Source organism: Microcaecilia unicolor, chromosome 9 (assembly GCF_901765095.1).
Source record: "Microcaecilia unicolor chromosome 9, aMicUni1.1, whole genome shotgun sequence".
NCBI classification, from domain to species: domain Eukaryota; kingdom Metazoa; phylum Chordata; class Amphibia; order Gymnophiona; family Siphonopidae; genus Microcaecilia; species Microcaecilia unicolor.
In genome coordinates, this window is record NC_044039.1 from 176348523 (window position 1) to 176371167 (window position 22645).

Sequence of the window (22645 nt, forward strand, 5' to 3'; positions counted from 1 at the left end):
GCTGGGACCCTGACGCGTCGGTACCTCCACTACCGAAGGGGATCTCTCCTCTCGACGCAAACGCTTCGGTGTCGACTCCTCGCCGGTACCGAGAGCCGGATGCATCGAAGGCGACCGATGACGGTGCTTCTTAGATTTCTTGCGGTGCCCGTCATCGGTGCCAGGTGGAATGGAGGAGGAGGAGGTCGATCCCCCTCAGTCTCGAGGAACCGGGTCAGACAGGGTTCGGTCCCGAGGGCCATGGGCTGAGGGAGTGACCGGGGCCGATTGCCCACGCGGCCTCTCATCCCTACCCTCACCGGAGGACCGGCGGGCCGACGGGACCTGTGCTCCTGGGGTCGATGCCATCGGTGCCGATTTCGCGGGCATCGATACCGGTACCGAAGAACCGGCTGTCGATACCGATGCCGTCGACGTCGAGGGGCCGGCGCAAGTTCCGAAAAGACGGTCCCGTAGAACTTGCCTCGCAACCTGAGTCCGTTTCCGGAGACCAAGACACAAAGAACACGACTTGATATTGTGCTCCGGCCCGAGGCACTGGAGGCACCAAGCGTGGGTGTCGGTCTGCGAGATAGGCCGGCCGCACCGACCACACTTCTTAAATCCACTCGGGACCTTCGAGGACATCGACGGAAAAATCGCGTCAGCGAAATTAAAGCCGTCGATGGTGGCGGTAAATCACACCTCGAAAAATAAATCGACCGCGCGGCCACAAGGCCGCAACGCGACGCCCCCGATAGAAAAAGAGGGAAAACAAGCGCGTTCACACTTTTTTTTTTTTTTTGAAGAAAAGAAAAAGGGTCCGGAACGCGCCCAGAAACAAACAAAAAACTAAGAAAATTCGCGAAAACGCGACGGTTTTTCGGGGCTGACCAAGAGAGAGCGGCGATGCATGACTCTCTCCAGCGCGGAAAAAACAAGACTGGCGGGAACGGTCGCGCACGGGCGGGAAGATGGCCGCGCATGCGCGGTGGGCGTGCCCTGCGTGCGGACCGCCCGCGAAGCTTCTTCCGGTTGGTGGGGGCTGCCGCGGACGTCACCCAGTCGTGAGAACAAGCAGCCTGCTTGTCCTCGGAGAAATATTTATTTCTTCTTCATGTTTGGTTGTAAAACGCATTTTTTTTGGGGGGGGGGGGGGAGGTGGTAATCTTTGTCTTCTAGCTGTATATTTGTATATAGATGAGTCCCAGGAATAATGATAGCTAAGGGAAAGCAGCAACAGAACAGTTGGAGCTGAATGACATTTGTGTTTTCCAAGTGGTGATGCACAGCTTGATGGAATGTCCTTGTTGTAAGACCAGAGTAAATCATTTCTTAGTTTTTTGTTTAAAAATTAACCGAGGAACAAATCTATTATTCTGTCTCATTGTAGTTCCAGTTTTGGCACAGTATACACATCACCACAATGACAAAAACCAATGGATTGCATTAGAGGCTTATAGCCCATTTAGATATGTTTAAATGAATGAGAGTTCGGCATGAAAGAAAACATTTATTTTTATTATTTTGACTTATGAAAATCACTTGTCACTGAAACATGCTCAAAACAGGATAATCCATTTGTACAAAAGAGATAAGGTGAAGATGTGATTCCATGTGCCCAATGAAAGGAGAGTTTAATTTTAATTCAATTTAATTTCAGTATATCCCTTCTTTATAACACGAGGCTTCCCAAGGCTGATTAAAACAACAGTTAAGATGAACCCATTAGTAAACAGGATAGCCTCCATGAAATTTGGCCATGTATTACTGTATTGTAGAGAACAGTGTAGAAAAATAGCACAAAATACAGACTTTATTAGTGCTGTTTCTACTAGCTACAATACCTTTTGAAGCTGTTTTAGTAATATTCAATTTTTACTTCATGATATTTATATCTACATATGGGAAGCTTTCAAATAAGTTAAAACTCTGTAAAATAAGTAACAAATCTTTTGTCCTCCGGCTCCACCTTTTAAGGCACGGCCTATCCAACTGGAACAGCTTTTGACTTTTTACAGATGGACCACACATAGGCAGTCTGCTATTTCTAATAATCTTTGGTAATTGTTTTCAATAGCATTTGCTGTTGTTTTGGGTGAAGGAAAATGGTGGCAAGCTCCACCTACTGGCTTCAACCCATATAATGGGTTAGATAGGTTCATACTCTCTCCTGTTCTCAACCTAACCTCCTTGGGGCCAATAGTGGGGTGAAGGGAAGAGAGATGGGATTGTATGATTGCATGATGAATGGGGAAAAAAAGAGAAATAGACAGGAGCATTGGGGGAAAGACAGGCAAAGGGGAGGAGAAGAGAAAGATTGGGTAAAACTGGATGCTGAGGGATAAGAGACATAAGGGTAATATGATGAAGAAGAGAAGCGATGTTGGATGGAGAGAGAATGAAAGCGGCAGTGGGGTGATGTTGGATGGGGGGATGAGAGAGAGACAGAAGAAATCCGGGATGGCTGAGGCGAGGGGAGGGGAGTCCTGCATGGCAGAGTATTCTGGCCTGCATGAGGATGGGGCATGGGAAGATGCTACATGATGAATGGGGGAAAAAAGAGAGAGACAGGAGTTCTGGGAGAGAGACAGGCAAAAGTAGATAGAGGGGCAGAGGACAGAAAGGGTAAAGCTGGATGCTGGGAGATGAGAGATAGATGGTGAGGGGGTGAAAGAGACATTGGAGTGATGTTGGATGGGGGCATGAGAGAGAGAGACAGAAGAGATCCTGGATGGCTGAAGGGGGGGGGGGGGGGAGTCTTGCATGGCAGATGGAGGGGGGGGGGGGGGAATCCTGTGTGGTGGATGGAGAGTGACAGGCGAAATCTGAAACCTGATGGTCATGAGGCAACCCATTAAAAACATTGATAGTCAAATCATTTTATGGTTACCAGTATGCGAGGAATGGGAAGGATCTCTGAAGGGATTCAGTGAAGGTGAAAATGGGGTTAAAAAGATGGTGAAAAAGAAGTAATAGGACATGGGTTATAGGCCAAGAGATGGAAGTATGGCCTGGAGACAAGGGAAGGAAGGAGAGACAGGGATGGAGCTAGGGCTGGAGAGAGAATGAGAGGAAGTGGAGGGTAGATGAGGGCTAAGAGGGTGAGTACAGGGGATGGGAATGAGTAAGTAAGCAAGTGGGTGAAAGATGGGGGGATAGCAGACTGAGGAAGGAGAGATACAGAGGGGCAAAGGGAGTGCTGGAGAGGGAATGAAAAAGATGGGAAAAGCCAATTGGTAGATGAGACAAATCTTTGAAAAGCAGACTAAGGACTAGAAGGTGAGAGAAAGGGAGAATGAGAGTAAAATCAAATGGGAGGATATAAATGCAGAGAAAAGTGGGGGGAATAAAACAAAATGAAAGATCAGTGCTAGACAGAAGGAAAAGTAGAAGACAAGAGAGAAGAAATGGAAAGGGCCAACCTGGAAAAGAATTTGGGAGAAGACAGACTAACGGAAAGTAGAAAAGAGATGGGGATTAGCTTAATTAGAAAAAGAAAATTCCAAGATGACAAAGGTAGAAAAGAAAAAAATGTTTATGGAATTGTGACAAAACAGTGGGGTTTTAAGCCTGTAAAACTGTATTATTTCTTGAAGTGCATTTCTCTAGTATGGTCAGCAGATGGTATTTTCTTACTTTAAAGCTGTTACAGAGTAATGATTGTTTTTTCTTTAGTCTGGCACAGATAGGAAGTAAGATGCAGTATACGTTTGAAAACTTGTTGTTCTAGGCTTTGATTGGCCCAGGAGCTCACTTCATCTAGGATGTACTGGCTTTTGCCCCAGTCTTAGCCAGGGAGAAAAGAGAGAAAGATCTTTTTGCTGAGGCCCTGTGAACAATTATAGTTGATATCCTGTGAGCAGCTATATCTCCTGATCTCCGCAGGTACTAATTAGATGGTGAAGAAATGTTTTGATAGTTTTATAATTGATCTATGTTTAGTTATCTGTTACTGTTTGCTGATTGCACCTTTTCTGTTCCTTGTTCTAATTTTTCATGACAATAAACATTTTTAGTTTATTGCCTCTGCTTGTCTGGACTGACTAAGAATCCTAGTGGTTTGTGCACTGGGTCTGTGGGTGCCTTCTAGGAACTGTGGTACCACTGGGAGTGTGGCCCCAGTAACCCAGGAATCACTGGGGATAATTTGAGAGCAGGAGACTTGCCCAGAGGCAGTTGGGACCCAGTCAGTGGGAGGAGGGTGCTAGTGGAGTGGAGGAGTGGCCTAGTGGTTAGGGTGGTGGACTCTGGTCCTGGGGAACTGAGGAACTGAGTTCGATTCCCACTTCAGGCACAGCTCCTTCTGACTCTGGACAAGTCACTTAACCCTCCATTGCCCCAGGTACAAATAAGTACCTGTATATGTAAGCCGCATTGAGCCTGCAATGAGTGGGAAAGCGCGGGGTACAAATATAACTAAAATGCCACAGAGTAGCCCTAGGCAAGTGGCTAGGCATTTTGTGACAGTAATACTTTATAAGGACTGAGAGATATGCCTGCTTTGTTAAGTGTGCATTTCTTTTCTATTTTTATTTTACAAAGTACAGGGGAAAATTCATTTCTTTTTCTCTTTTACCAATACTGTCCTGCTTAAAGAGTCTGGCTTTCTTGGGGGTCTCCATTTCAGGTTTTGTCTGCATATTTTTTTTTGTGGTCCCCATTTTGTATCAGGTGAGAGACTTTCCTTATTCTGAGATGAAGGATTGTGCTACCACAAGGGTGGGCATCCTCGGTCCTCGACTGTTAGGTTTTCAGGATTTTCCCAATGAATGATTTCATGCATATTCATTGGGGAAATCCTGACAACTCGACTGTGTTGCCCACCTCTGTGCTAGCATTTAGTGTCTGTGCAAAAATCTATAACAGTCCAGCATGTTCCAGTTTCCCCAATAGCAGGTATAATGGTGCTCTAGGGCCCAATATAATATTTGCTATTGTATTTTCATAGTGGGTTAGGGCTATTATGGTGTGGTAAGTTTTCAGTATAGGTTTTGAGTGTCTTCTTGTAGGATTTTGTGTTATTTCACAAAGTTTCTGGCTCTATTTGAAAGTAGGCTCTGGGGTTGGTGGCCTTGTTACCAAAATAAAAATGCTCGGGACTAGTGGTTTCCACATCCTGTAGAGTCATCATACAAACAAAAGCCCATCTGATTGTAAAAATTGTCTAGCAGTGAAAGTAGTGGTTGTGCTGTCCCTGAGGTGATGGTCACAATCTGAATATTTGTACTTATAAATAAGAAGACATGCTGCCTGCTCAGGCCATTCCTGGGACCTCTGCTGCATCCTGCCTCCTAATGTAACTTCGATTTTCCTCATAGGTGGGACATAGCAGAGGCAGCACAGCCGCCTGAGTGACAACACCGGCACTGCCGTCCAGCTGACACCAACTGATGCCTACTTTACAAATGTCTGCTCCCCCTGACATCAAAACCTGGCTATGCCTTTGATGATCAGGCCCCAAACACTGCAGACACCGTGAATGGGTGTCTTTGCCAGAGAAGGTCTTATTGCACTGAGTGCAGCACTTGAAGCCACTGGGAACCTTCGATGACATGGAAGGAAAAACAGCTGTGGCCAAATCAAATGACTCAATGGTGCTAAAAAGGGCAAAGCACCAGAAAAAGGAAGAGGGTAAAGATGCACCCGGGGCTCAGGCCTAAACGTGGCCTAGTGAGTGCGGTAAAAGAAAGAAAACTTCAAAAAGGGGTAAATAAAATAATCTAAGACGATACGGGGACAGAATTAAATGGAGAAAACCCTGAGAGAGGCATAAAAATAACAAAAGGGGGAAAAAAGGGGGAAAGGCACAAAATACACCAAAGGCTGAACCAGCTGTGAGGAAAAGGAAAAAATGAATCCTCTCCTCACCGCAGGAAAAGAAGAACTGCTGGTCCTGTGCTCTCGCAGTGGGCAGGAAGGCACACGCTCAAAGACTTGTTTAAAGCTTGTTACAAGCTCTGGACTGGAAACGCGGACCCGCGTTACCCACATGAGAATTATAGGCCTGCTTGTCCTCAGAGAACTAAGGAAAGTTGGATTCCTTAAGAACACCTCAACATAGGCTCAAAGAATTATTACTTTTAGCATCACAGCAATATATATATGATATACATTTACAGCAATAAGAATCTAGTGAAAAAAATGACATGATGTAGTACCAAGAAGTCACCATTTAATCATTGGAAAACCTGTGCCTTTCAGCTCAATCATAATTATTACCTCTTTCAGTGTTTTCTTTTGAATTGCTTCTTCTGAACTCTTAATATTACAATATTATCAGTCTGGTAAGTGTAAACAAAATAAAATAACTACTTGCCTATTTCCTTGTGCGGTGATGCAGGATTTACATTTCCATCAGAATAACTGTCATTTTGCTGAAAAGAACAGGTATTACAATCAATTTATAAGAAATGTATATAAATATTGCCTTTCATATAATTTTACTAAAATTGACTGAGGGCCCTGTTTACTAAGCCGTGCTGTAGGTGTGCAAACCTTTTAGCACGTGCTGAGACATCCATAGGAATATACTGGTTGTCTCTATCGTTAGCGTTTGCTTATTTTTAGTGTGCGCTAAAATGTTTGCATGCCTACAGCGCAGCTTAGTAAACAGGACCCTAAAGTTTTAAAATATAGAAAATGTATAAAGGAAACATTTATTTAGTTCTTACAGTACTTTTACCTTCATATTAAACCACTGCACATCTTCTTCCAAAATACAATTGAACTTATTACTTCATGTGGGATTGGCTGTTTAGGATTGGGTCAATGCATGCACAGCTGATAAGTACATAAGTAATGCCATACTGGGAAAAGACCAAGGGTCCATCGATCCTAGCATCTTGTCCACGACAGCGGCCAATCCAGGCCAAGGGCACCTGGCAAGCTTCCCAAACGTACAAACATTCTATACATGTTATTCCTGGGACTTTGGATTTTTCCAAGTCTGTTTAGTAGCGGTTTATGAACTTGTCCTTTAGGAAACCGTCCAACCCGCATAGCTAACCAGGCAAAATTATGACTGTTATTTATGCAGTCCTACTTGCCCGGTTAGCTATGTGGGTAATGGCACTAAATACTGTCAGTACCCACATAATTTTCAGAATTACCTCAGCTCTGCCCATGTCCACATGAGGTCTGCTCCTTTTTGCTTGCTTTGCTCAAATGACTGGATCATATTGGCATCTTGGATCCTGTTCTCGACTGGTTCAGGAAATTATTTTCAAACAGAAGATATGCTGTCAATCAAAATCAACTTCTCTCTCAGTAATGGCTTCCGGAGTGTGGGGTCCCACAGGGATCCCCTCTTTCCCCAATCATATTCAACTTCATGTCCTCCCTGGGTTCTATAACATCTAGGCCTAGGTGAACTTCTGCTATCTTATGTGGATGACATTCTGCTCCTCCTAACAACATACCCATGACACAACCTGGTCAGTAATTCCCGGGATGAATGCCATCCAGAACTGGGCCCTGACAAACAAACTAAAACTGAATCCACACAAGACCAAGATCTTATGGTTCTGGAATCCAGGTGTTCATGTCCCAGCCTCACTAACAGTTGGATTGAATAAGATGCTTGTAGTGGAATCTGAAGCCAAAGTGATCGGAGTACTTCTGGACTCTTCCCACATCAACCAGCTGTGGAAGACGACACTGTTTAAAATGAGGCAGCTCCATTTGGTATGGTCTCTTTTCGACTGGAATGCTTTCACACTGCTGGTCCAAATGCTCATCTTTCCTCAAATTGACTACTGCAACATCTTGTTCCTTGGCATTAAGTCCTATCTACTAAAGAAGCTACAAATAATACAGAACACAGCAGCAAGGCTGATTTTTAGTCTAAACAAATACAACAGTGTCTCATCATACCCGGTTAAACTACATTGGCTCCATATCCAGCTTATTTTCGAAAAACGCCTATAGTGCGACCTAAATCGGGAGATAGACGTTTGTCTCGCAAAAGCGCCCAAATCGGTATAATCAAAAGTTGATTTTGGGCGTTTCCAACTGCACTCCGTCGCAAAAACGAATAAAGTTGACGGTGGCATGACGGTGGCATGACGGAGGCGGAACTGGGGCGTGGTTATCAGCCGAGGAGAGATGGGCGTCTTTAGCTGATAATCATTAAAAAAAAAGGCGTTTTTACCGTGATTTTGGGTCACTTTTTTTGGACCCTTTTGTTTCACGAACAAGTCCCAAAAAAGTGCTCCAACTGCCCAGATAACCACTGGAGGGAATCGGGGATGACCACCCCGGACTCCCCCAGTGGTCACTAACCCCCTCCCACCAAAATAACCCCACTTTAAAAACTTTTTTCCAGCCTGTATGCCAGCCTCAAATGCCGTACCCACCTCCATGACAGCAGAATGTGTTCGATCCTGTTACAGCCTTTCCCTGGGTCAGATGTGGCTCTCGGGTGCACTACAGGGTCACATCAGCAATGCATTGTGGTGGGTGTAGGGTATTGGGCTCCGTGATTTCATTAGCTTGTGTTACAGTCTCACGATGTTGGTAGTTGGTAGGCTCTTCTCCCATGGTGCTTTTCCCCCTGCCTACTGGGTCAGAGTGTGCCCTGTTGTGTTTCCTGTTGTAGTCCATGCGGTAGTGGCCATTTTTGTAAGCAAGTTTTAGTTCCCTTTCCTGTGTTAGCCACGTTAGACAACTTAGTTCTTCCCTTGAATGTGGCTGAAAGAGGGCACTGTACACCATTCTGCCAGCTCTGACCTACTGCTCATCTCAGTACCAGGGAGACTCGTTGCCAGTGGGGCACAACCTCTGATCTGCAGTTAACTGTGAGTAAACGCGGTTATTCCAATAAAGGACGTTTTCGGATTAGTCTTCAGGCGTCAACTGGTGTGCCAATGTTATATAGCAGCAACCAGTCCTAGAGGCCTGCGTGTATGCAGGTCCCTGGAGCACTTTTAGTGGGTACCACAGTGCACTTCAGCCAGGTGGCTCCAGGCCCATCCCCCCCCCCCCACCTGTAACACTTGTGCTGGTAAATGGGAGGTCTGCAAAACCCACTGTACCCACATGTAGGTGCCCCCTTCACCCCTAAGAGCTATGGTATGTGTTGTACATTTGTGGGTTGTGGGTTTTGGGGGAGGGGGGTTGGGAGCTCAGCACCCGTGGTAAGGGAGCTATGCATGTGGGAGCTTTTTCTGAAGTCCACCGCACTGACCTAGGGTGCCCAGCTGGTGTCCTGGCATATCAGGGGGGCCAGTGTACTACCAATCCTGGCCCCTCCCACGACCAAATGGCTCGGATTAGGACGTTTTTGAGCTGGGCGTTTTTAGTTTCCATTATCGCTAAAAAAAACAAACGCCCAGCTCAAAAACGTCCATTTTTTTCGAAAATACGGTTCGGCCCGCCCCTTCACGGACCCGTTCTCGGAGATAAACGCCCATGGAGATAGGCGTTTCCGTTCGATTATGCCCCTCCACGTCCAAACAAATTAAGTTCAAAGCTGCCTGTATAACCTTTCAAATCTTATATGGCACTATCTCTGGCCTACTGATTGATACAGCCCTTCTAAGCCTGGCCCATTAAAAGAGACTGAACGACCAGTTGCTAATCTCTTCTTAGCCTTACAAGAGAGTCAAATTCCAGAAAACCTTCAGCTCACTCTTCTCTGTAGTTGGAACCTCTCTATGGAACTCTATACCCATGGGAATTAGAACAGAAACCGATTACCTCAGCTTCAGAAAGAAGCTAAAAACTCATGTGTTCCCCAAACCTAACAGTTGATCCAATACTGTCACTCCATGCCTAATTCTCTACCAATTACTCCTTGCCCCCATAATTATGACTTCCTCTGATGGCATTTCACTATTACTTTAACCTAATTCATGTAAATCACACTGAACTCTAATTAGGGGATATTAGCAGTATATAAGAACTCGCTTGAATTGAATTGGATATCTGGTTAACTTTAGAAAAGCACACACTTTTCCCTGTCAAAATTCAATAATTATACGGGGGGGGGGGGGGGGGGATCTACCTGTTAGACCCTCTTGTAACAAAATATTTTCAGAAATGCTCCCAATTCCATGTGCAGGACCCAAGAAACAGGCAGAGCTCTGCAGTCTCAATGCATGATTGAGACGATGGTACAAGGATGAGGGATTTAGATTTCTTAGGAACTGGGCAATATTCTGGGAAAGGGCGAGCCAGTTCTGAAAGGATGGACTTCATCTTACAACAAGGTTGCTGGTGCTAACATTTAAAAAAGAGATAGAGCAGCTTTTAAACTAAAATGAGGGGGGAGGGGGGAAGCTGCATGGTTCAGTGTCAAGCAGTTATTTATTTAATACATTTATTGTCCACCTATTCAAACATCTAAGCAGAGTGCAATAAAGTATAACAATAAAACATACAAATACCCAATGTCCCAAAAAATCCTTCAAACCTTCCCCTCAAGAAAGCGCTTTACAAAACAACCAGGTTTTCAACTGCTTTTTAAACTGGGACACAGAAGAAAGCTGGGGCATGGCTACAGGAATAGAATTCCATACATGGTGGCCAGCAACCACGAAAACTCGGTTTTGAATTTTCTCCAAAAGCACCTGATGAAACGAAAGAACAACCAACAAATACAAATCTTGAGACTGCAACACCCTTGTAGGACAATAGGTCTGCAAGCAACACTCTGGCATGCCTGAAATACCAACAACACGAGTTTAAACGCAATATGCTGCACCGCAGGTAACCAATGCAATATCATCAACTGAGGCATAATTGTGTACCTTTTAGGGGTATTTTCCTGCTATCTCACCTTTGCTGGTCTGGGACCTATACAAGCCTGAATCATTCTTTTATAACCAATATGGATTCTACAGCCTGTGCCCTGAATACATCTGAAACCATCAGAAACCAGCTTTTGTACAAAGGAAAATTACTGCTGGGCATATCATGATGACTTGATCCAAGGACACGTAATTTACTACAAACTAGCCTCCCATTATCTCCTTGGAAGAGCTTATCTCACAAAGACCATGGCTCCAAGTTTTTAATGAGAATTAAGAGGAAAGTTTACCATCTGATAAGAGTTTCTTTGCTAATAACAAGGCCTCTCTTCATGACCATGAATTCTGCTGGACAGAATTACACCGTTTGTGATTGGTCCATAAGTATTATCTGACCCAGAATGGTGCCAATGTTGGAATGAAGATGAAGAAGAGAAAGGTGAAGAACTGAAGACCTGTTGGTGGACAGATGGTTCTTAGAGACAGAGAGAGAGAGAGAGAGAGAGAGAGAGAGAGAGAGAGAGAGAGAGAGAGAGAGATTTCTAAACACCAGTGAAATGAATTCCTTGTACTAAGCTAACAAGGTCAGTTCCGCAGCAACACTGAGATCTTACCCAAAAGACTGTGAGCAGTACACTGAGTCAAGACCTTGAACTTTATTCCTGGACTGAGATAAGACTCACAAATTCTGCTAGAGTCTCAACAGTAGAATCCGATTCTTCATTTACCAAAAGTCTGAAATATGGACTGCAGGGTGAGATATGAGGATATACTACCTATGGTTCAGGGTTTAGTTAGTCTAGACTTTTATCTCTGGATTTGTGGTCTGTAGTAAATTACTAGCTGCTAAGTGTCTATTTTGCACAATATATATTTGTTGTAATCTCTTATACACAGTTATTTAGTTTCTATATGGCAAAGTGCAAAGCAAATTACAAAAATAAACTTGTACTACTATATATACTGTATATATATACACTAGTAAAAAAGGCCCGTTTCTGAACACAATGAAACGGGCGCTAGCAAGGTTTTCCTTGGAGTGTGTATGTTTGAGAGAGTGTGTGTGCGAGTGACTGTGTGAGAGTGTATGGGGGACAATTTCCGTTGTTCCCTTGTACTTCCCTTAGCTACCCTTCTGCATTGTGAATTCTGCCCAAAGAGATAGATTGTGTGTGTGAGTGTCTATGTGTGGGTCACAGGGAGAGTTCGTGTATGTGTGTAAGTGAGAGAGGGTGGGGCGGGCTGGGAGGTTGAGGGCGAGTGTTTGTGTTATTGTGTGTCTCACAATGACAGGGGGGAAGGGGGGTGATGAACTGAGAGGGTGTTGCAGGGGGCTTGGAGGGGGGGGGGGGTCAGGTTTGTTGGGGGGGGGGGGTGGGTTGGCCGTGTTGTTGCTGGCTGGTATTAGTGTGGTGCTTTATTCTGTGTATGTGTGTGTGTTTTTTGCTGTGTTTTTGAGGGGGTGTGGCGGTGTTTTTCTGTGTGAGATTGAAAGATCATGTGTGTCACGGAGATAGATTGTGTGTGTGTGGAAGTGATGGAGAGTGTGTGAAAGTTGGTGTGTGGGGTTGAGTAAGTGTGTGTGGAGTTTATTGTATAATCAGTGATATCTGTATGAGGGAGAAGGACAAAAAAATTAGACACCCGGAATGCTAGAAAGAAAAGGGGAAGCAGTGACAGCCGCTGAAGAAGAACCTACTATGCAGAAACTATCTACTGCCTATGTCCATCGTATTCTTGCTGTTCGCCCCTTTCAGTGAAATTTCTTCAAAAACAGTGTAAATACATTCAAATATGCACGCATACATACCAATATGGGCAGAGGGAGGCATGGCCTAGTGGTTATAGCATATGAGATCAGATCCTACTTCACACATCAACATGCCTTGGGAACTTTAAGTGCATTGAAAGCAAGAAGACAGGAAGAAAATCAGTTGGATCACTAAGAGGCAATGCACAAAACCGTAGGGTTTCAAGATGGCATGCTATTTCATCTCCTGTTGCCTCGGGTACCCACCTATACTGTAAGCTCATCAGGACAGGGACTTCTTAAAAATTAACAGAACTTACGAAAGAAGAAGGACGTGACAACCCCTGAGGTAGGGGATAGAGAGAGGAGATAGCAGTCTTGGGAGGAGGGAAGAGAATATGCAACAATAGCTGTCGACAGTGAAGGAAAGAGAAGATGTGACGAACCGGGAGGGAGGAGAAGGGGGAGGATATGTAAGAATACTTGAGGTAGGGTAGGATGAGGAAGTACTGGCAGTTCCCAGAGCGTACAGGTTCATGTGCACGGGCCGGGCGCACGAGCTGATGCTGACAGGCTTGGCGGGCTGCGGGTAGGGGGAAGGAGCGACAGCGGTGGTTGTGGTAGCAGCTACTGCGGCGGTGGAACCCGGTACGGTGGGTGTGCTCACTCTTGGTCCTCTTGCGCCGCCGGTTGCACGTCCCCCAACCCCCGCTCCCCCACTGCTTCATTCCCGCTCCGCCATGGCGGCAGCGGCATCCCATCCGCTCTCCCACCCTGATCAGAGGCACAGGGTCCAGCCGTTACCTGCCGCTCAATGCGCACACGCATGTTCTTTGTGCCCTCTGCTCCCGGCAGCAACCTCGCTCCAGTCGCACGCGCACGTGTCATTGCTCCACCCTCGACGGGATAGGGGCTTGGTGATGCGCCGGGGGGGGGGGGGGGGAGGGAGTAGTGTGATGCGCCGGGGGGGGGGGGGTATGCGCTTTGTGATGCGCCATTGCTGAGGGGCTGGGGTGATGCGCCGGGTGGGGGGGATTAGAGTTGTTTCGTGGGCAGGGGGAGGAATAGGCAAACATGCTCCGCGTGTTTGCCTACTTCTCCCCCTGCGTGTCTTGCAGATTAGCAGGGGAGGGGCTTGGGTGATGCTTCGGGGTGGGGGGGCACTGACCGCTGTTGCAATTCGTTGAGAGTCAGTGCTCCGCCCTCGACGTCATCACGTTGGACGCGTGGGCGGGGCAGACACTCAAGGAGAAAAAGTGGTCTCTGCCGCCTCACTTTTAGAACGTTGGGAAAGTGAGGCTTCATTAGAACGTTGGAGGTGCGTTTTATATAAATATATATATATATATATATATATATATATATATATATATATATATATATATATGACTGAACTAATCGACTTACTAATTAGAAACACAATTGAATCAGCCAGAACGTACTTAATTCTTCACTTCCCAAGTTGTAAAAACCTGAGGTATAAATCAACATATGCATCAAGTTTCTCCTACATATGCTCTGGATTACACTACCAGAACACCTGAAATCCACGAATAATCATCTTGAATTCCGAAAAAACCTAAAGACTCACCTTTTCAAGAAGGCATACCACACAGATCTGACATAAATACCGAATAATAAAATATGGCAATTTAATCAGGAAATGGACAGTACTCAACCCCGACACACGATCACTCCCTAGCATTTTGATTGAGCTGAACCACCCCAACCTATTTACTGATATTTCTTTACTGTATTTGTCACTGTAACAGTACCCCAACACTGTATTTGTTCAAACCGGAGTCTGTAACCACCTCTCCGGAACTATGTAAGCCACTTTGAGCCTACTAATAAGTGGGAAAAGGTGGGATACAAATGTAACAAATAAATAAATAAATAAATATAGTTTGGTGATAATCTATATTTTTGGTAGTACAAGTTTATTTTTGTAATTTGCTTTGCAATGTTCCACATATATTTTTTTATATTTATAATAAATAATAATTTATTCCATCTGTGCCATTGTTCCTTTCATTGGTAAATCTAGTTAGCAGAACTAAGGGCCAATTAGGTACTGTCATAGCCCTGAGCAAACGAGTCCAGAATGCTTTTGTGTGTAATTATCTGATATAAAAGTACCTACAACCTTCCGACTCAAACCCATAAGAAGCCGTGCTGCAGTTCTGTGCCACCTGTATAGCTTGTAACGTTGAGGGGTAAGACCATACCACAGAGCATTTCAATAGTCAAGTGTAAAGCGCTGCGTACGTCTAATAGTGCTATAGAAATGATAAGTAGTAGTAGTAGTAAAATGAGGTAGCACATAACTCTGCAGCACACTATGAAAATTCTCTGGACAGAATAAATTCCAAAGTCGAGACACCAATTGCAATTTGAAGAAAACAGTCAACCACAAAAGCTATCTGTTGTTTAAAAGACAACCTCATATCTAAAAGTACTCCCAAGTTGTGAAGCAGACACCACCGGAACAAAAATAGAATTCAAAGTGAACCCAGCCACTGGACATGGCTCACTCAATCGGGAAAGCTATAAAATTTGCGTTTTAGCCACATTTAGAGATAACCCATTCTCACACATCCACAATTGTACTTTTCGAAAGTAATTCTCCACCAAATCAACAGTATTCTCCACTGTAGGAGGAACGGCAAAGAAAAATTGCAAATCATCTGCATAAAGACAGTTGACTTCAAGTTCAGCTAGCACCTGATACAAAGGATGCATAAACAGATTAAATAGCAATAACAATAAGCAAGAACCTTTTGGCACACCAGACACCACAGGAACCCACTGAGAAACAAAAGTATGTTGTACCACTTGAAAAGAACGGTCCACCCAAAAAGACTGAAACCAGGCCAAAACATGACTTGAGATACCGAATGAGTGAAGCCACTCTAGCAAAAGCTCATGACTAATGGTATCAAAGGCAGCTGCTACATCTAATGAGATCAACAAATATGCTTGCCCTGTCCAAAACCAAGATGGATCTCATCAAGTATCATAAGCAAAAGAGTCTCTGTATTTTGCCTGGAATGGAAACCAAACTGACAAGGATCAAACAAAGACTGTTGCTCCACAAAATCATTCAACTGGAACAAAATTTTCAAACACCTTTGCAAAAAAGCACAAATTAGAAATGGGACGAAAGCTATCAACCTGCTCCACACACAACGATGATTTCTTTAACAAGGGACACACAACTGCCTGCTTCAAAGACCCAGGGGCAACAGCTTCAACCAACATTTTTCAGTGCATGCTCCCCAGCTTTGGAACCACTTGCCACCATGTCTGAAGAACCTTCCTACTTTGGGTCAGTTCAAAACCGATTTAAAGACCTACCTCTTTTTGGAAGCTTATGGGCACTAACCGAGGTTGTTTGAAATACTGGAAGTTGTAACTTTCTGATGCCTTTTCCTCCCCTTTTTCTTTCTTTCCTATAGCCATTGTAGTTCTTCCCCTGCTCCTTTTGTGCCAATATGTCTAGATAGTCTGTCTTGTGTGTGGTATTCTATTTCTTCCCTTTTATTAGTTTGTAAGCCACCTACACACACTTGATGGGCGGGATAGTAAACCTTTTAATAAACTTGAAACAGTCCAAAATCTCAGATCTCAAGGCCTTCATCACTGTGATAGAAACAAATATAAAACAAAAGAGGAACTACTAATTGCCTGAATTACCCTCATTACCTGCTGCGACTCAACAGGCTGAAATTCAGTCCACAATTCAGCTCTTTCCAAAGACAATACCATCCACCACACAGAGTACAGCAGCCTTACGCATTTTCGTTTGAAAAAAAAGAAAATCAGCCAACGACTGATTAGAAGGAAAAAAACCCTCATCAGGAGGAGAAACAACCAAAGATTTCACCACTGAAAAAAGCTCCTTCGCCTGAGACGGGGCTTGGACAATTCTGTTATCAAAATACAGACCTTTCACATGCACAACAGACCACTTATACAATTCCAACAATTACAAATACTCTGCCTGTGTAAAAACATTGGGGCACTGCCCCAAACTATGCTCCTTCCTCTGCAGTGTACACTTCTGCTCCTGCAACTCAAGGATATACCAAGGATGACACCTCCCATGCTTAACCTCACAAACATGGCTAGTAGATACAACTTGATCCAGGGCACAACCCAGTGCACCATGTCACTTCTCCAGCTCCTCACCAACAGAAAATCCTCCTAACGTAACAAGTTCCCACAGTACAGGAAGTCAAGTCACACACAAATCCTGTAGCTCAAACTGCGACCAGTTACATATCATTTTTCAAGGATACTATTGAAACAGGATCTTTAGGGAATCCTAATAGAGAGGTTTCAATAATTGTGAAAGAAAGCTAGTAGTGTTTAATAGGAACAGGGTAAAGGATACAAATTATCCAAGCCAACTTCCAAGCAGCTTATAGATGCTAGGAAAAAACACAATTTGAAGTATCTATATATAAATGCTAGAAGCCTAAAAAATAAGCTAGGAGAGTTGGAGTATATAGCACTAAATGAACAGGTAGATAATATAGGCATCTCAGAGACCTGGTGGAAGAAGGACAATCAATGGGACACTGTGTTATCATAGTAAAAATTATATCGCAATGATAAGAGTGGATCAAATTGGAGAGAGGGTTGCACTGCAAGCTGTTCCTAACTCAAACACCATTTGCCGTGAGGCCCTGTAGGATTCTAAAAAGCACTGAAGGCTTGATTGAAATAAATATGTTTTTAGGCATATCTTAAAGTTTTTGAAGGATGGTTCTGAACAAAGAAAAAGAGGCAGGGTATTCCAGAGAAGAGGGGCCAAAAAATAAAAAGTGTTTCTTCTAGCTGACTCCCAATAAGCACGAGGGACTGAGAAGAAAAAAGAAAATTGTCATTTAAAGATCGAAGCCGACATACTGGTACATATTGGATTGTCAATGAAGATGAATCTATTCTATATTCTATTGGCAGTCAATGCAGTTTCTTAAGTAAGGGAATGATATGGTCTATATTTAGCATGGCAAAGGACTCGATTGCTGTATTCTGTAATGTTTGAAGTCTCTTTAGTTCAGATTTGGAAAAACTTGCATACACTACATTACAATAGTTGAGTAGAGAACCAATGAGAGTGTGGGATAAAGTATATAAATTAATGATCTAGGTAACTATGGAATTATATTAATTTTCAAACAGCCATAAAGCCTGATTTGAGTACTGATAACACCTGTCCTGAAAAAGTTAATTTGGAATCCAAAATTATTCCAAGGTATTTAAAGTTCTCAACTGGTTGAATAGGCATACTGAAGAGTACTGATTTAACAAGTAGAATAGACCCTACACCTGTAATTGCCTGCACCTGAGTTTTATCAGGATTCAGTTCCAATTTGTGGGATAGTAGCCAGTGGGAAATAAGATCTAATTTGGTATTTAATGCCAGAATGTCAAGAGTGGAATTATAGTCCAAGACAGTGAGAATCTATATATCATCAGCGTGGATTTCAAATCTAGTGACTATATAAGTGTAAGAAATGGTGACATAAATATATTAAAGAAGATGGACACAAGTATGGCTCCTTGTGGCACCCCGCATGGGAGAGAGTAGGTTCGAAACTGGGTATCTTGCCATATTACAGTGTTAGTCCGAACGGAAAGGTATGAAGAAAACCCTTCTAGGGCTTGTTGCAAATCTACACATGCTTCTGCTTTTTATTTTCTTTCTCCAGCTCTGTGGAATTCACTATCCCAACCAATTTAATTGGAAAGATCACATTCTTTTTTGCATTGATTTAAAACCCTACTTTTTTCAATTGGCATTTGGATCCCAGGGATATCACCTATTATTCAATCACTTTGGGCAGTACCCTGCAGCGAGAAAATGTTAGAATATGTTTTTATGATATTTTATTTTATTTTGGGGGGTTATGTTGTTTTGTTTGATTTTAATTTGGAGTTGAATGATATATTTCATGTATGAATGGAATGCTTGTTTTACTTTCCTATTATTTTACAGAATTCCTTTGCTATGCAAATAGTGACTGTGAAGAAACTGTATTTTATGCCTGTAAAATGTATAGGATATCTTCCTGCCTAAATTATGTTCTGAACTGTATTTCTCCTATTTGGCCAGCAGGTGGTGTTTCTTTGCTGTAAAGCTGTTGCAGAGAAAATGAATGTTCTTTCTTTAGTTTTAGCACACAAACAGGAAACAAGAAGCAGTATATGTTTGAAATGTTCTCGTTCTGGGTTCTGATTGGCCCAGGAGCTCATTTTCATTTGGAGAGTACTGGCTTTTGCTCCAGTCTTAGCCAGGAAGAAAAGAGAGCAGGATCTCTTTGCTGAGGCTCAGTAAACAAAACAGTTATATGTCCTGATCTTCCCAGAGCTGAGAGAGAGAGAAGGGAAGACTGAACTAAGCATTGAGCCTGCACGTTTTCCACCGCTGCTGTTGCCGTAACCCTGACGAGGTAAGATGACTTTTAAAATTCAGAGGGAGGGGGCCTGGAACTTGAAGGGAGGGAGGGGGGTCTTGGAACTCGGAGGCACCCTGGAACTCGGAGGGAGGGGGCCCCTGGAACTCATAGGGATGACCCTGGAACTCGGAGGGGGCCAGGGGACCCTGGAACTCGAAGGGAGGGGGGCCTGAACTTGAAGGGAGGGAGGGAAAGGAGAGAGAGAGGGGAGGGAGGGGGGCCTGGAACTCGAAGGGAGGGAGGGACTGGAACTCAGAGGGAGGAGGGGCCTGGAACTCAGAGGGAGGGGGAGGGGGGATGCACCACCTGTAAAAAAAAATTTTCAGCACCCCCAATCATTTTGAAAAGTTGGCTGCTATGTCTGTGAGTGCTTTCTGGGAACTGTGAGACCACTGGGAGTGTGGCTCCAGTAACCTAGAAATCACTGGGGATAATTAGAGAGCAGGAGACTCGTGGTTGTGACCCAGTCGGTGGGAGGAGGGTGCTAATGTACAGCACAAGCGGCAGGTGCAGGCGGACCTGAGCTGGAGATAGACCCTCTAAGTGGCTGCGAGGTAACCCCAGGCAGGTGGCTACGAGTTTTGTGACTGACGGTATAGGAAAATTAATAAATAATCAATGAGCAGTAATTGCTATTTCATTCAGCCGATTAAGCAGAGGATCATAATCAATAAAATCGAATGCAGCTGACAGATCATGTGATAACAGGAGTACTGTTTTATCTTGGGCCAAGTGATGATTTACGTATGTAGTAATGCCCAGAAGAACTGTCTCGGTGCTGTAACCTAAATCCAGTTTGGTTAGGATGTAATGAATTAGTCTTGTCTAAGAAGTCGGTTAATTGGTCTTGAATGATGGACTCTGTGAATTTTGATACGAATGAAAGATTGGATATTGGACGGAAACTGAAAGGGTGAGCTTCTCCCAGAGAAAGGGATTTGGTTTGGGGGAGGAATCGATGCATGTTTCCAAGTAGCTGGGAAATGGCCTGATTCCAAACTAGTGATCGTAGAAGAGAGATATGGGAGCAGTGTATCTGCAAATGTTTTTAATGAAATGTGAGGGGATAAGGTCATGAGGTGGTCACCCTGATTGTAGTGAGAATCTTTAATACGGATGCCGGTGAAGGAAGGTTGAAAGCAGAGAGTCTACTGGTAAATGAGGTGGGAGAAGAGTCAGGCACAGCAATTGGCCCAGATGTAATCTGAGGTAGTGAGCCAAGCAAAGAATGAAGTAAGACAATTTTTGTACAGAAATGGTAGCAACAGAGTCCACCGATGGTGGTGATAAAGTTGTGAATTCCAGCAAAATTGTCAAAGTGTGCAAGATGCCATAAAGCCTGGCTGAGTATAGGGCCTGGAGAATTTATTAGAGTAATTGTCCTTTTTAGCCTGTTGTATAGATTTTTTATATAAGACAGCTGCTGTTTTATATGAAAATGTAGTGGAGGGAATCGCCTCCATTTGTGTTCAAAATGTCTTAGCTGGTATTTTAACAATTGCAAGGGGGGGGGGGGGTGTATCAAGCAGGGGCGTAGCCAGACAACAGATTTTGGGTGGGCCTGGGCAAGAAGTGGGTGGGCACCAAGTGTTCTCCTCCCCCCCCCCCCCCCCCCCCCCACGAAAAAAATATCTCAGCTGGCGCAAAAACACTTCTTTCTACCTTGGCAGTCTGCAGCAGGCTTACGCTGAAAACTGAGCATGGCAGGTGCCAGTTATCATGGAGAGTAGCGTTTTCGTTACCATCAGGGGGAAGTCTTCAGCTGGCGGAGCTTGGGATCCTCACCATCTACTGCTAAACATGTGCTACTGATGGGTGGGTCTGAGCCATAACCACCTGTGGCTACGCCACTGATATGTGCAAAAGTTCTATAACTGCCCAGCCAACTGGAAGCAGATGTCAAAGGCAGAGAAGAGATGGATGACAACACGCACTCAACATACATCTGGTTGTAGACCATCTGAGTAGCATCTCAACCTGGACCCAGACCATCTGCCTCAAAAGGAAGAACCTGGAACAAATCAGGTTTCAGCCAGTGCCTCTTCTCCAGTTCCACTCAGCTGAAGTTATGACAGTAAAACTCTCATGCACCTGGGATGCTTATAGTGGAAAAGCCTCCCTCCCCTTGCAGCCTACTCTTTCCCATCCACAATGTGAGTCAGAGGGCCTGGGATCCAATTTCTGGGCTTGAGTAGGTCAAAGTGGGTGAAGCTTTCACACAGTTCAACCAAGTTAATTTCCATGGCAGCAGGGAGGGAAAAGGCTGTAGTTCTACTATTTGCAGTCCCTCCACCCGACTGCCATGCCCTACTCAGAATGACTAACCAAAGAACAGATAATCCTCCTCTGACATGGGCCAACAGACAATGGCCACTGGGAGAGGAAAGGGACCTGGAAGACCTGCAGCCTGATGCTCTGCTGTGATATCAGTCCCTTCCTCTTCTCTTGGGATAGCTGAACAAGGGCTACAAGCTGGACAGGTACCATGTTAATCGCTGCATTCATGCACAAGGCATAGCATCGGCACTGCGCATATATCTGAAAAAGAAATTCATGTACAAAAAATGGAATTAGGTTGAAAATATGAAGAATAATAAACACCTGGTCTGATGAATTTGTTGTTTCAAACACAGAAGATTCAAACAAATTAAAATGGGGTGATTTTGGAGTGGAGGTCATGAGAAAGGAAAATGCAGGTGATTTAGAAGTTTGTCCTTCACATCCTACATTATTTGCCCTAGAAAGAAAGAAAGAAAGAAAGAAAGAAAGTCTTAATCATTTTCTTTTCTGAAAGCTGAATCAAGATTTCTTCTATAGCATGACTATAAGATCTGTGGATATCCAATTCTGTTCCCTTTCTTTATCTATCTATCTATCTATCTATCTATATACATATATCCAGGGCTTTTTAAAAACAGGTATCTTTGGACATCCACTTATGTTCCCTTTCTTTACCTATCTGTATACATATATCCAGGACTTTTTTTTAGCCAGTACTCCCTGGCACCATTTTTTTACTGTCTTACAAAAATACTCTATCTACCCAATTACATTTCACACTCAAATTCTCCTAGCTTGTTTTTTTCCCCCTCCCATTGGTGCACCATCCAGCCTCAAACTTGTGACCCTTAGCTAGTGTCAGAGGCAACCACTCTCCAGGTAGAGCTATTGTTGCATGGCTGCATATAACATACCAGCTGAAAATAAGTCCAAGTTATTCTGCCCCCCTCCCCCTCCCCAGGTTGGCTCTGCATGAGTACCAGAACCTTTTTTCCTACAAAAAATACACACTGCATATATCTGTATTAATCAACAGATCAGAATTTCAGGATTTACCCAAGTAAAATCCTGCTAATGAAACATAAAAATACCATTACTACTGTGGTTCCTCAGTATGCAATTAGAAATGATCTAGGGAATTTCTCATCGGAAAACTCCAAATGTGTATACCTGAGGCAACTAGCTTTTGATCTTCAGCAATAATACTACCAATTTTTCACATAATTTAGTTAACAGTTAAAACAAGCAAATAAAAATCAAAGATCCACACTTTCTGATTTTTTCCATTCCTGATTAGATATGTTTAAAATTTAAAAGTACCTTTTCACTCATCCAGTCACACCTTTATGAATTTAAGTACCCTAAGCAAATTTGGATAGTATTGTGATCTTCCCTAGCAGAACTGTTTATATCTGGGG

General features: G+C 43.8%; 1 protein-coding gene across 1 annotated transcript in view; it reads right to left on the reverse strand.

The window, feature by feature from the left end:
* C9H14orf39 (chromosome 9 C14orf39 homolog) overlaps nucleotides 1–22645 on the reverse strand; it is a 323838-nt gene that overhangs the window by 50505 nt on the left and 250688 nt on the right. Inside the window, exons 15-16 of the mRNA XM_030213710.1 lie at nucleotides 21549–21684; nucleotides 6299–6356 (exon numbers count right to left, since the gene is read on the reverse strand). Of these exons, the coding sequence (XP_030069570.1) occupies nucleotides 6299–6356; nucleotides 21549–21684 (194 nt within the window). The remainder of the gene's footprint in view (nucleotides 1–6298; nucleotides 6357–21548; nucleotides 21685–22645) is intronic.